Source organism: Alexandromys fortis, unplaced genomic scaffold (assembly GCF_014885135.2).
Source record: "Alexandromys fortis isolate MF-2015 unplaced genomic scaffold, M_Fortis_MF-2015_v1.1 scaffold_254, whole genome shotgun sequence".
Classification (NCBI taxonomy): Eukaryota; Metazoa; Chordata; class Mammalia; order Rodentia; family Cricetidae; genus Alexandromys; species Alexandromys fortis.
The window spans coordinates 909,690-922,520 of NW_026068130.1; the positions used below are offsets into that span (position 1 = coordinate 909,690).

Below are 12,831 nucleotides of genomic sequence, written 5' to 3' on the forward strand. Positions count from 1 at the left end.
ACGTCCCACCAGATTGGTCTTTGGGGTATTTTCTTGACTGGTTGATGTGGGAGGGCCTAGCTCACTGTGCAGTGTGCTTTCCCTAGCTGAGTGGTCTGATTGCATAGGAAAGCAGGCTGAGCGAGTTAGTCAGCAGCACTCATCCTGACTAACTTTCAGTTCCTGCCCCACATTCCTGTCTTGGCTCTCATGATGATGGACTGTGACCTGTAAGACAAACTCTTTCCTCCCCAAGTTGCTTTTTATAGTGTTTATCACAGGAATAGAGACCTAACGAAGACAGAACTTCTTGGGCTGGAATTACAGACAGTTGTGAGCTGCTCTGTGGATGCTAGGAATGGAACCCAAGTTCCCTGGAAGAGCAGCCAGTACTCTTACTGTGGAGGCATCTCTCCAGTTCCCGCAATCAAAAGCTCAATAACAGTGTTGGGCTGACTATAAGAAGGCCCAGCAGGAAGATTGAGAGCAGGAAAAATGATGTGAAGGAACTGTCTGGGCTCAGATTCTTGGCTCTGAGCTCTGGATTGCCCACATGTGTAGGGATGGCATAGAAATTGCTGATCGTGGTTTGTGCTGTCCATGCAGGGATTGTGGTCTTTGCTACACACTAACAGGTGTGTCTGTATAAAATATAAAACGACCTTCCTTAGTCTCATTCACACAGTGCTATCTTCCTCTTCTTCCTGCACAAATCTTAGTCAGGTGTTTCAGGAAGAGTGGGTAGTTAGAGGGACAGAATGTGTAGCTCTGTGTGGTCTTATAGAATAGTGTGTGGAGTCAGTAGATAGGCATGGTCAAAACTGGATTTCACATTAGGCCTGACCAGGTCCTGGTTGTCTGTTCAACCACTATCCTCCCTTGTGTGAGAAACCTTCAGCAGTGGGGTTGGGAGGTGACCAGGACCCAGGCCTGTGTCTTCTCAGGGCACTTTTTCAAGTCACAGTCAGAAAGTGAATGTTGAGTTAGCTTTCACTGATTCCTGGAGCTTGGTCTCTTTAATCCGCTGTAGCCACCCCCATGCTGGGCTGGCCCTTGTGTGCAGCAGGACAAGGCTGTGTGCTACCAGCAGAGAGTGAAGCGGGCAGGGAAACTTTCCCCTTTGGAGTCCCTGTTGAAGGTGTTGAAGGGACTGTAGTTTCTCTTCAGATCTGATTTGGTTGTCCCTATTCCCAGTGAGTGTCCTGCTCTAGTACCATCCTGTAGTGGTTGAAATATAGGCGACATTGAAGAGGAGCTACATGTAAACTGGCTCACTCTGCATGCTTTGTATGACTGGTTGGCTGCTCCACGCCCAGGCTATGACGCTTCCATTTCAGTACTTAGCCATCTGCGGCAGGTGCCTTCCCCATGTGTCCTGTTTACACTGTGCTTTCTGCTCACTGGCCTTCCTTTACAGTCGTGTGTGTGCTGGTCCTACTTGTGGACCTCTCGGTCAGGACCTGTCTCGTTCTGCTTCCTTCCACATTGCACACACATCCATCTCATCAGGCGAAAGGCTTTCTGAACCCTGATTCCAGATTCTATCTGTAAGAACGGTTTTTCTTCTTGTTTTTATATTGTTCTTCCTCAGGGGTTGGCAAACCATAGGCAACCTTTAGACAACCTACCTGGTGTGGCTGGTAGCATGGTGAAGTTAGGATAACACCTCCCCTCCTCCCCCAGGCCTAGTCTTCCAGGCGGCCCTAGTTCCTGATAAACTCCATCCTACTGTTCATTTCTCTGACCCCTCAGCTGTCACTAAACTTTGTTCTCTTGTGTTTCTCCTGTTTGATTTGACTTTAGGTGCCCCTTTCCTCTCACCACATGGTCTTTCCATAGGGTGTACCACCACTTGTTCTGATGTTGCCTGTGGCCCCTGTTGGCCCTTAGTGACACCAAGTTGTGACTTGCTCTCTGGTCCTCTACTCTCCCCGCCTCTGGGGATCATCCCCCCTTTTCGGGTCAGTTAGAGTGTCTCTTGCTTGAGGCAGCCCTGTGTGGACTGTGAGAATGCAAGTCTCTGACTGGGGTTGGAAAGCTCTGACATTCAGAGTGGGGCTGACTCGGTGAGCTTTGTACTAAGTGCTCTCGGTTCCTCCTTGCAGCTATAGAGGGCCAGAGCTAGAGATGTGGTCTCTGGGGGTCACTCTCTACACGCTTATCTTCGAGGAGAATCCCTTCTGTGAAGTGGAGGAGACCATGGAGGCAGTCATTCACCCCCCGTTCCTGGTTTCCCAAGGTGAGCATGAGCTCCAGGTGATGAGTGATGTCATTGCCTGAGAACCCAACATTTTGTTTCTCTTTCCTCTTTGTCTATGCTGATTAGTTCTTTTATCATTTTTATTCTAACATTTTGATCTGAGCATAATAATTTTAATATGACTCAAAACATTTTGGTAATTTTTATTAGTGTCCCTTGGATCTTAAAGGCCCTCTTGAAAGTGATATTTTGCAGTCAGTAAGCTTGTCTGTGGGAGCATCTATGAGATCAGGAGCCCCATTTGTGAAGGAGGGTGGTGTAGGACTGAAACTAAAACGGGGCTGGAACCTGGAGCTGCTGCTTGTTAGCGTGCTCCTCATAGCTTGCTCAGCCTGCGCCTGCCCCCCCCCTCTCTTCCTTTCTCTTTCTCCTTCCTTCCTTCCTTCCTTCCTTCCTTCCTTCCTTCCTTCCTTCCTTCCTTCCTTCCTTCCTTCCTTTATTTTATTTGAGGCAAGGTCTCTGTGTGTATCCCTGGCTATCCTAGAACTCTTTTTGTAGGTTGGCTTTAAACTCACAGAGATCCGCCTGCCTCTTCCTCCTGAGAGCTAGGATTAAAGGTGTGCGCCACCACCATCCCGCTTCAATCTGCTTTCTTCTACCACCCAGGACCACCAACCCATGGGTGGCACTATCCACAGTGATCTGAGCCCTCCCACTTCAATCAAGAAAATGTCCCACAAGCCAATCTGGTGGTGGCATTTTCTCATTCGCAGTTCTTTCTTCCCAGTTAACTCTTTGTTGTTGTTGTGGGGGTGGGGTGGAGGGTTCGAGATAGGGTTTGTCTGTGTTGCATTGGAGCCTGTTCTGGAACTATATAGGCTGGCCTCAAACTCCGAGATCTGCCAGCATCTGCCTCCCGAGTGCCGGGATTAAGGGTGTGCACTACCATTGTCTGGTCCAAATAAATTTTGTTTATGTCAAGTTGACATAAAACTAGCCAGCACACCTTGAAATCAGACTACCTGAGGTTTGATTGAGCTGGATCTCAACTTCCACGCTTCCATTTTGGAGGTGATAGATTTATAAAGGTATTCTCTGACAATACCAGGGCAGGCCCTCAAGCCCTAGGACTCCAGGCTGCTTCCTTGCTTTGTGAGAGGTTCCATGAAGCAGGACACCCTGAAGTCTGAGATGCGTTCCATTTGACTTGGCTTGGTTCCACCTGTGTTCTTTATGTCCTTAGAACTTATGACTCTTCTGTCTGGGCTGCTGCAGCCTTCCCCTGAGCAGCGGACCACCTTAGAGGAGCTGATCCTAGACCCCTGGGTGACACAGCCTGTGAACCTTGCTAACTACACCTGGGAAGAGGTGTGTCGGACCAACCAGCCAGGTGAGAAGTCTCAGCCTCCCCTCCTCCCGCCCTTTCCTGTGTCTTTTGTTTGGGATGGGAAGGTGACTAGGCCTCCTTCCAGGATAAGGCTTCTTCTACCACACTGTCCTAGATACATATACCAGAATCTGTGGCTGGTCTGAAAAATGGGGCTTGACTGTGTAGAGACCCTTAGGTGCCACTTGGGTGTGGCTATGGACCTTAGAGGGAGGATAAGTTCTTTTAGTAACTTTGGCTGGGAGAGATGAGAATGTAGTAGTTGAAGAGTGAGCTGGTTGACTAGTCCCAAGAGGGGTCAGGGTACAGATGCTGACCATGATGCTGAGGGGCTAGACGGGGCATCATGTCTCTTCAGAAAAAGACTCCCTAGCTCCAAGTCAGAGCTCCTGAGGAACCAGGCTGGAGATTATCGCGTGCATGTGTGCGCACTCACACACAGTATCTCAGCAGGATCTGTACCTCTAGAATATCACCCTGTGGTTTCAGAATCCACTGCCTACCCTCCCCCAATTCTGTTGTTCCTAAACAAAGTATTTTAGAATCGTATTGTTATGTTTTCTTCACCCTTTAGAAACTGGCCTGTTGTCAGCTGCAAGTTTGGAGCTTAGGAGCAGGAGTCCAAGTGAAGTGACTCACACAAAGGATTTCAGTGGCCCTCCTGCTCCCAGGGAGGCTCCTGGTGATGAGCACTGCCTGCATCCCGAGGATCCATCTCTGTCAGTCAGCTGAATGAAAGCTCTCTCCTGCTATTTTCTACTTGATTTGGGAAATTGTATGGATTTCAGGGCTTCCTACGAGGAGAAAGAAATCCTGAAGAACTGGGATGAATTCCCCTTCTACAGATTTCTGTGCAAGTGCTAAAACAAGCTTGCAATACTATATATATATATATAGTATTTAGGTTTTAGGTTTATGAAAGACTTGTAATTCATTTTTTTATAACCTTGAAAAAAAGCATTCTAGTGTTCAGTTGCTTTGTATTATTAAAGGACTTTAACTTGTGAGCCTCAGAAAGACATGAGGAATATTTCAATTCTCTGTTTTGTTGTTTTGTTCTTTGTTTGTAAGCTTGTGAGACAGGATCTTACCACTTAACTGTGGCTGGCCTTGAAGTCATAGAGATCTGCCTGCCTCCTGCGTGATAGAATTAAAGATGTGTGACACCATGCCCAGCTCTTTCTATCTGAGAGTGTGTGTGTGTCTTTCCCACTGACTTGGTATCTGTGATAATGGTGTAGAGTCCATAGAGTTGGCTAGACAAAAATGACCAGAATATTTTCTTTCTTGAACTTTTTCCAAATTAAAGCCACTTAATTAGTTAAGTTACCCTGGCTAGGACTCTATGGGACATGAGAAGTACTGGTTTTCTTCGTTTTTCCATTTCTGTACCCCACTTAGCACAGCTAAAAGAGCAATCTATCCTGGTTTACTCTGGGACTTTAGGTCTGTCAGCCATCTGTCAACCCATAGTACCCTCCCAGCACTTTCAGACATCCCGTGTCTGGCCCAGCTCGGCTTCGTCTGTGTGAAAGGCTCTCGGTGAAGGATGTCAACTCGACTGTGACTGAGGGTTTCCAGGCCCAGTCTCCAGAAGCTGGTGACATTTTAGCTTTTGATTTCAGATGAGCTGTTTCTTAGAATGAAACAAATGTTTTTCCTTGTAGTCTTTATTACACATAGAGCACAAGATATTACAGATTTTTTTTTTTTCTGACAGTGTAGTAGGGCAGAGGATGCAAAATGCAGCTTTCTAAGAACCATTTCTACATTAGAAAAAAAATAAAGCTTTTGGTTATAGTCTGATGTCTTATGGGTGTTCTTTGCAGGAAAACAAAACCAAACAATACAAAAGCTCTCAAAACCTTGGAGACTAAGGTTCTGAGTTGGCAGCTGATAATTTTCCCTCTTGGAATTTCAAGTTTGATTCAAGATGCAAAGTTTTGTGAAGACTAAAGATCCTGCCAGACTTTGACAGCAGCCCTGTGTTCTAGCCATCACTTTGTTCCAGTGCTGGCTGACTGGTTCCTAGATTATTTTCAAGAAGTTGGAGTGGCATAGGGTTTTCTTAGGCTTTCAGTGTGAAGGCCTAAATGATGTTTATTTAGTTAGAAATTAAGACAAAAAGTTTTACGCAGATTGCAACTTTCCTGTCCTTTTATACAACCCAACCCTTCTGTCAAAATATATGTTTAAATACTTCAGCCCTAGGTCAGTGTCTAGCACAAAGTAGGAATGTTTATTGATGTATCAGCCTGATCCCTTTTTTCACACAAAAAGCCAATAAACCAGGAAGAAATAAATATAATAATGACTTACGAGTGGTGGAATTTAGGCAGCTGTGAGAACACAGCTTTTTATCTTTTACTGTTCTCTCCTTCTAAAAGGTTCCCAGGCTTTTTGCCCAAACAGGTCTAAGATGCAAATTTAATGCATACAAATTTGTATTGGAACATTCTAGTGCCTCATCTTTATGGGAAATCAGACCTCTGTGCTAAGAGAGCTCTGTTGTTTATAAGTGAAAAAGTGCCATTGTTCCTATCATTTTATTACTTGGGCCATGTATTTTTTTTAATGGCAGACATCTTTCTCTGTGTGTACCTATGTGAGTTTATATGTATATTACATACTGGGTTGTTACAGTGGGGTGTCCTCTGTAACTTTGAGGCTGGGTCTCTCCCTGCACCTGGACCCACATTTCTTTTTGGCTAGACTGTCACTCAGTAAGTCCCGTTGATCCTCCTGTGTCCTTCCCTCTCCGTGTTGGGATTAAAGGCATGCATGGGGTCACACCTGGATTTTTATGTGGGTATTGGGATCTGTACTGAAATCCTTATGCTTGTGCTGCTAATTGCTGAGCTATCTCTTCAGTCTCTAAAGACTGGCTTCTTTTTGTGTGTGTGGCCAGGTATTCACGTTGAACACAGTTAAAAAACAAAAACTTATATGGGCATGTGTGTCGTGTGTGTGTGTGTGTGAAGGTAGACATTTGTGGAGTGAGTTTGTTCTTTTACACTTTTACATGGGTTTCTAGGATCAAACTCGGGTCATCAGACTGGTGTGGCAAGTATCTTAATTGCTGAGCCATCTTGCTGACCCTAAACACGCATTTTTAAACAATACAATTTACTAAATACCTTTATCTAGGTTTGGATCCAGCTTACCATTTCAGGAAGAATTTGGAGCTGTCCTGAGAAGTTATTACAGTGTCCACCAAAACCAAAAAGCCCGGGAGCATGAATTTTGGTTGCTCCAAAAGAGATTCCACGGTGGGTGTAGTTAGGTGAGATATTATTAGCTACAGAACAAAGTCATAATCAAGGCATTTACCGGACACATTGATGGGGATAGAGATAGGAAGGTGACTGCAAAGACATTTACCTACAGTATTTTAGGTGTTAACTAATTATATGATTAGCTTTTGGATTGGTGAGAACCAGTGGTGGTCTAAGAATATATTTTAAAGGCCTTCATAATCACAAAACTGTTTAGTTGGACAGTTGGACAGTGAATGAATTTCAAAAAGGCTAAAAGATAATCCATGATAATTTGATTCTGGTCTGCGACATCCTAACTCCACAATTACAGTTAGGTTATTTGGCCTTATAGAATCTTTTTAGAAATTTTACTTAAGTTTTTTTTTTTTTTTTTACATTTTACATATCAACCACAGTTCCCCAGTCTTCCCTTCACCCAACTTCCCACCCACTCCACTCCTCAGAAAGGGTGAGGTTTCCCATAGGGAGTCAACGAAGTCTGACATATCAAGTTGAGGCAGGACCAAGCCCCTCCTACCTGAATCGAGGCTGAGCAAGGTATCTCTCCATAGGGAATGGGCTCCAAAAAAACCAGTTCATGCACTAGGGCTTATAGAATTTTGAACACCTGCTTCGTTTTTGTGTCCCGTCTCCCCTGTGCGCCTGTAAGTGTGGTTTACGACAGGAAATAATGGTGTGAGTTTAGCTTCTCCAGTACTTTGAAGGGCAGTTGAGAAACCCCTGTGGTCTTGCTTGTTCCTGGCAGAACACAGCTGAGGGAAGCTGCATCTGCATGCGGCGGCGCGGGGAAAGAGCCCAGGGGATTAAAAGCTTGGCCACGGAACAGAGGAACGCTGGCTCCCAGGATTGCGGCGGACACAGACCAGAGGACGGACATTGTGGGCCAGGAAGGACCGCCCCTTCCGGCGATCCAGTTAACGTTTGTCGCTGGGGCTCCATGGCTGCTCTAGGACGGCGGGTGAGATTGCCATAGGTCCGGGGATCACAGCAGCTGCGGGCGGGACGTGCAGGAGGCCCTGCCGCAGGTTATTTGTGACCACATCCGGCCGCTTTGTGGCAATAGCGCTCCCGGGTGGTGTGTGCATAGACAGCCTGGTCCTGACATGAGCCACTGGCTTCTATGGAGTTTCGGCTAATGTGGCGGCTATGGGCTTTGGAGACCAAGGCTGAGAGAGGGGAGGCTGGTCGTGCTAGAGAGGTTTTGGAGACCAGTCTGGCGGGCATCGGATGCCTAATTTGTTATGTGTTAGTTAGTCCCAGACACCGAGAATTGACAGACTCCTGTCTAGGAATATTTTTCCTTTAATGAAAGGTAGCATCGAAACAATTATCCTTTGTTGGAATAAGTTTAGATAGTGCACCTATCTGGTGGGTTGTCTGCGGTTCAGAATTTTCAGCCAAATATTAATGACTAGGAGTCCTCCATAAAGCTCACAGTATTGGCTGTGCCCGGCTCCTATATCTTCTGGAAGTGCTGTCGTCTATATGTTAATTTCCTTCTCTGGAGACCTTTTAGGCTGTTGGACTCCAGCGTCCAAACACTGAGAAGGAGTCACCCCCAGAGACCACCTCATATACCACAGCCGATGCAAAAGCATGAGGATTTTATTAATTCTGTCATGACAGGGTCCCCAGCATTCGGGAAGCCGAGATACCTTGAATAGTTGGTACGGTCTACTTTTAAAGGGGCCACAGAAGCAAGTGGGGTTGTTCTTTGACTATTCTGATTGGCTTATTTGAAAAGGCTATTACCAATAATTGACTGGAGAGCTGTTGCCAGATCAGATGAGGTAAGAGGTCATTTTGACCCCGTTTCCCAGGGGACCGAACCAAAACATACGTATATGGGTAATTGTTCAGGAACTGAGTACGTGCGAGTGTAGCTGTTAGGTCCTTGGTTCCCAGGGGAGGAGGGGAAGCACTATGGCACAGAGGCTGAGAGGATTCAGAATTGTCAAAAATGGCTTCAGGATTGTCTTAAAGTCTTACAAGGCCCAGGGGTTTTACAGATTGTTTACAAAAACTGTTAGCTTTTATGGGCCAAGGTCCAAAATACTCGCGCTCCGTGATCTTGTGGTGGTTGTTATCCCGAGGTGGAACTGATTCTGTTTTGGCTCTGTCTTACAGGTTCCTGACTGGCACCGACTAATGACCCGCTCCTGGACCTGTTTGGCCAGGCAGACCCCTCATCTCAGAGACTGTAAAAGGATGAGTCCTTCTTTGTTTTGCAAACTGACTACAGTACCCAGTGGAGAGAACTTCCAAGAGTCCTCCTGTGTTAGACCCAAAACATATGTGCAGGAACCAGAGTACAGGACACATCTTGTTCAGTGTCTTCATGAGGAGCAGAAGACTTTTGTGGATCCTAAGTTCACGTTGCTTGCAAACGTCATCAGTTCCCTCCAGGACATGGGTTTTGATGAAGCCCATATTAACAGCTTGCTCAGTATACAGCCAAGCATCTATCCTCAACAGCTGCTGGACATAATTTCAGAATTTCTACTCTTGGGATTGCACCCAGAACCTTTATTTATGGCTTTGAAGAAAAGTCCACAGTTACTGAAACTGTCTCCAGTGCAAATGAAGAAGCGGTCCAGTTACCTGCGGAAGCTTGGCCTTGGAGAAGGTAGATGAAGCAGCAGATTTTGTAGTGTGAGAGGAGTCGGAGTTAATGAAAAAATAGCCTGCCTTAGTCCAGCCTTCTGATATTGTGACATGACAGGTCATATACAAATGTGTTAGGTTGCATTCCTAGCTATCCTGGGATGCATGTGGTCTGTGGGCTAAACACACCTTAGTAAGGTGAAGTGAGGTTGGAAGGTTCTCCGAGGAGATGTGTGAGGGACCCTCTGCAGAAGGTGTTGTAAGAGGTATGCAGGGAGATTAGCCAGGAGGAGAGAACCAAGGCCAAAACAAGTCCCATGTGTTCTGTTCATTGAGGTCTCAAGCTCCAGAACAGTGGGAACATGAAGTCTGTTTTTGGATGCTTAGAGTTGCTATGTGGTAGTAATATGTGTATGCATATGGGTGACCACTGCAAAAACATCCTGTACAAAAATTTAGACCTGGTGGTGCCAGGTTCCTGGAGAGCTGCAGAGTGACCTCCTGCTAACTGTTGTCATTCCTCTGGAGAAGGGAGATGGAAATCTCCAGTGATGTCTACCCATTGACCAGTTTTTATTTCTTTTTATTATTGACTGTTCCTGGTAAGACTTTTACCACCCAAGTAGGGGAGGCTTAGAGTCCACTGTTTGGTACCTCTGTAGGCCTCCTCTAGAAGATGAGCAAAAAAGAAAAAAAGGTTTTCCTGTAGTGTCTTCTGAGTCTAAGCTCAGTATTGAAGCACAGCTTGAGAGATGAAAGCAAAGTGCACACCTTGGCTGGGCGTGGTAGCTGGGCGTGGTGGTGCATGCCTTAAAATCCCAGCCCTTGGAAGCCAGAGGCAGGCGGATCTGTGAGTTCTAGGACAGCCCCAACTATACAGAGAAACCCTGTCTCAAAAACAAAACAAAAAAACAAAAAACAAAAATAGCTTGCCCTTTGGAAATTCCTCTTCACACAGCAGTCAAGCAGAGACAGTGACCAACTATGCTGTTGGGAAAAATAGTTAATGGTCTAAGTAGTTTTTAAGTTTCCATCTATTAAATTTGCCAATATTCCTAAGAAAATTATTCCAACTACTAAAAGAAGACCATTTACTCCGCTTTGTCTGGGACAGCTCCTGTTTATAGCAGTTGTCTAGATACAGTTACTAATGTGGCTCACGAGAGGACACTCGGAGGCTAGGTTAGGGGTGTAGGGTGGGCTGCTGGATCTGAGAGGACGTGTTTCCATGGTGCTTTATAGAAGGCAGAGTCTGAAGTCAGCAATCCTATGAAGGGAGGTGATCCTTGTCAGAGTCTGTGTGTGTATTGTATCTGTGAGTGTGTTTAGTAGCACATGTTCTGGGGCTTACGTGGATGCCATGAGACAATTTTGAGAGTCAGTTGTCTGCTTCCACCGTGTGGGTCCTGGAGGCTGAACTCAAGTTATGAGGCGTGGTGGCGGGCGCCTTTACCCACTGACCAACCCGTCTACCAGCCCCTAACTATTGTTCAGCCCTTGGCTTTCCAGAATACCTGAAGTTACATGCTTTCCTTTTCTTAATATCCTACAGGGAAACTGAAGAGAGTGCTGCACAGTTGCCCTGAGGTTTTCACCATGCGCCAGCGGGACATTGATGGTGTTGTGAGGGTCCTCAAGGAGAAGTGCATGTTCACAGCACAGCAAATCACTGAGCTTTTGCACAGGTGCCCAGGCGTTCTTCAGGCAGACCCCAGTGAGCTAGAGTACAAATTCCAGGTGAGAATGAGTGACTAGACTCTTGACTTCAGATTTTTAAGTTGAGTAAGGTCAGCTGTGTGGACAAGAAGCCTCTGAGTAGAGCTCAGAGCTTCTGTTCTAGAACAGTACAGCTCAGTTCTTTTCTCCCCACAAAGCAAACCTGTCCTTCCGCTTTACTTCCTTGACAGAGAGGGACCTGGCCCCATTCCAGGTCCAAGTAGGTACTCTGAAATAACTACTATTGAGAAAGCTAAAACTTTCCCACCCTTAGAGTGAGTGGGGGTTTGGAGAATGTGGCAGCAGATGTGACAGGTAAGGTCAGAAGCTCTGTGCAGCTGGGAAGGGTGGTACACTCCTTCAATCTTAGCTCAGGAGGCAAAGGCAGGTGGACCTCTGAGTTTAAGGCCAGCCAAGGCTATGTAGAGACCCTGCCTCAAAACAGACAGACAAATGAAAACCCTTGTGCCAGCATGAGGACCAGATTCTGGGGACCTGTCAAAATTGAATGTGCAGTGCCCCAGCACCCCTGTGGGGAGTTGTGGGGTAGAGACAGGCAAATTCCTGGAGGCTTGTAAACCACCTAGGCTGGCCTTTGGCCTTCACAAGCATTCTGTAACATACTCAAATAATTGTGCACTCACATTTTTTAAAATTCCAAAGCATCTTTGGGTTGGATTTTTCTATACTCATAATTTTTGTTCCCGTTTAAAGAAAAACTTAACACACCCATTTGTTTTCTGCAGCATTTTTCTCAGCATGAATTTTGAAATGCTTTGAAAACTGTCAGACTTCATACAAGTGTTGGTATTAGAGAGTAGCTACAGGCAATTCTTTTCTAATGTTTTTGGACTAAAGTTTGTTTTGAATTGAACGATAGGCTTTGAGGTTCTCTACATAGATTCCTAAACATGTTTGTGTCTTCCAGTATGCATATTTTAGGATGGGACTTAAGCATCTGGACATAGTCAAGAATGATTTCTTACAGTATTCAATAACCAAGATCAAGCAGAGACACATGTACCTGGAACGTCTTGGACGGTACCAAACCCCTGATAAGAAGGGACAGACACAGATCCCTAACCCTTTACTGAAGGACATTCTCAGGGTTTCTGAAGCTGAGTTTTTGGCCAGGACAGCACGTTCCTCTGCCAAGGAGTTTGAGGTTTTTAAAAAGCTCTTGGATAGAGAAGAAGAGGAATCTGAGAGCCATGCATCGGAGGAAGAGGAGGAGGATGAGGAGGAGGAGGAAGATGAAGAGCAGCTGTGATGGAGGATGGGACAAAAGGGTCCAGAGATGCCGGAGATCATTCCCGTGTTCTCAAAGCTTTGGGGCGATCACCTGGATCTTCGAGTATTTTTCATACTAACACTGGTCATTTGATAGAAAAAAAAAGAAACTGTTATGATCCACTGGAGAGATGTAGATACATCAAACCAAATAGGAGATGCTTTGTTGCAGTCTAGTGGCTTCTGTGGTGGCCCACTACATCCTAAATAAAGGACTCAGCTGTTAAAATCCAGGGGATGCCATCCATCCAAGTTTGGTATCTTTTTCTCTGTTGAAATACGTTGGTGTTAATTCTGAAATCGTGTAGAGAAAGAGGTGCTTTCCGGCTCAAGAGCCGCTTGCGTGTTTCTTTGTGGTAGTAAAGGTAAAATCATGA

At 45.7% G+C, this 12,831-nt stretch overlaps 2 protein-coding genes across 8 annotated transcripts in view; both read left to right on the forward strand.

The window, feature by feature from the left end:
- The window catches only part of Pask (PAS domain containing serine/threonine kinase), a 41,981-nt gene extending 36,615 nt beyond the window's left edge, over positions 1–5,366 (forward strand). For 5 of the 6 annotated variants that reach the window (XM_050125983.1, XM_050125986.1, XM_050125985.1 and 2 more), the window contains 3 exons: positions 2,085–2,218; positions 3,423–3,569; positions 4,141–5,366. In XM_050125983.1, the coding sequence (XP_049981940.1) occupies positions 2,085–2,218; positions 3,423–3,569; positions 4,141–4,298 (439 nt within the window). In that variant the 3' untranslated portion in view covers positions 4,299–5,366. Of the gene's footprint in view, positions 1–2,084; positions 2,219–3,422; positions 3,570–4,140 lie in introns of those variants that run through there. The other variant, XM_050125988.1, reaches the window with a different exon arrangement.
- A 2,286-nt stretch (positions 5,367–7,652) lies between these two features.
- Positions 7,653–12,687, forward strand: Mterf4 (mitochondrial transcription termination factor 4). 2 transcript variants are annotated; one of them, XM_050125989.1, is made up of 4 exons: positions 7,653–7,802; positions 8,972–9,470; positions 11,001–11,185; positions 12,093–12,687. In XM_050125989.1, exons 1-4 carry the CDS (start codon positions 7,782–7,784, stop codon positions 12,432–12,434), a joined length of 1,047 nt encoding a protein of 348 aa, XP_049981946.1. In that variant the 5' UTR covers positions 7,653–7,781; the 3' UTR covers positions 12,435–12,687. The 2 variants fall into 2 exon arrangements, with proteins under 2 accessions (XP_049981946.1, XP_049981947.1); XM_050125990.1 differs by lacking the exon at positions 7,653–7,802 and adding an exon at positions 7,900–8,634.
- Positions 12,688–12,831: the final 144 nt, after the last annotated feature.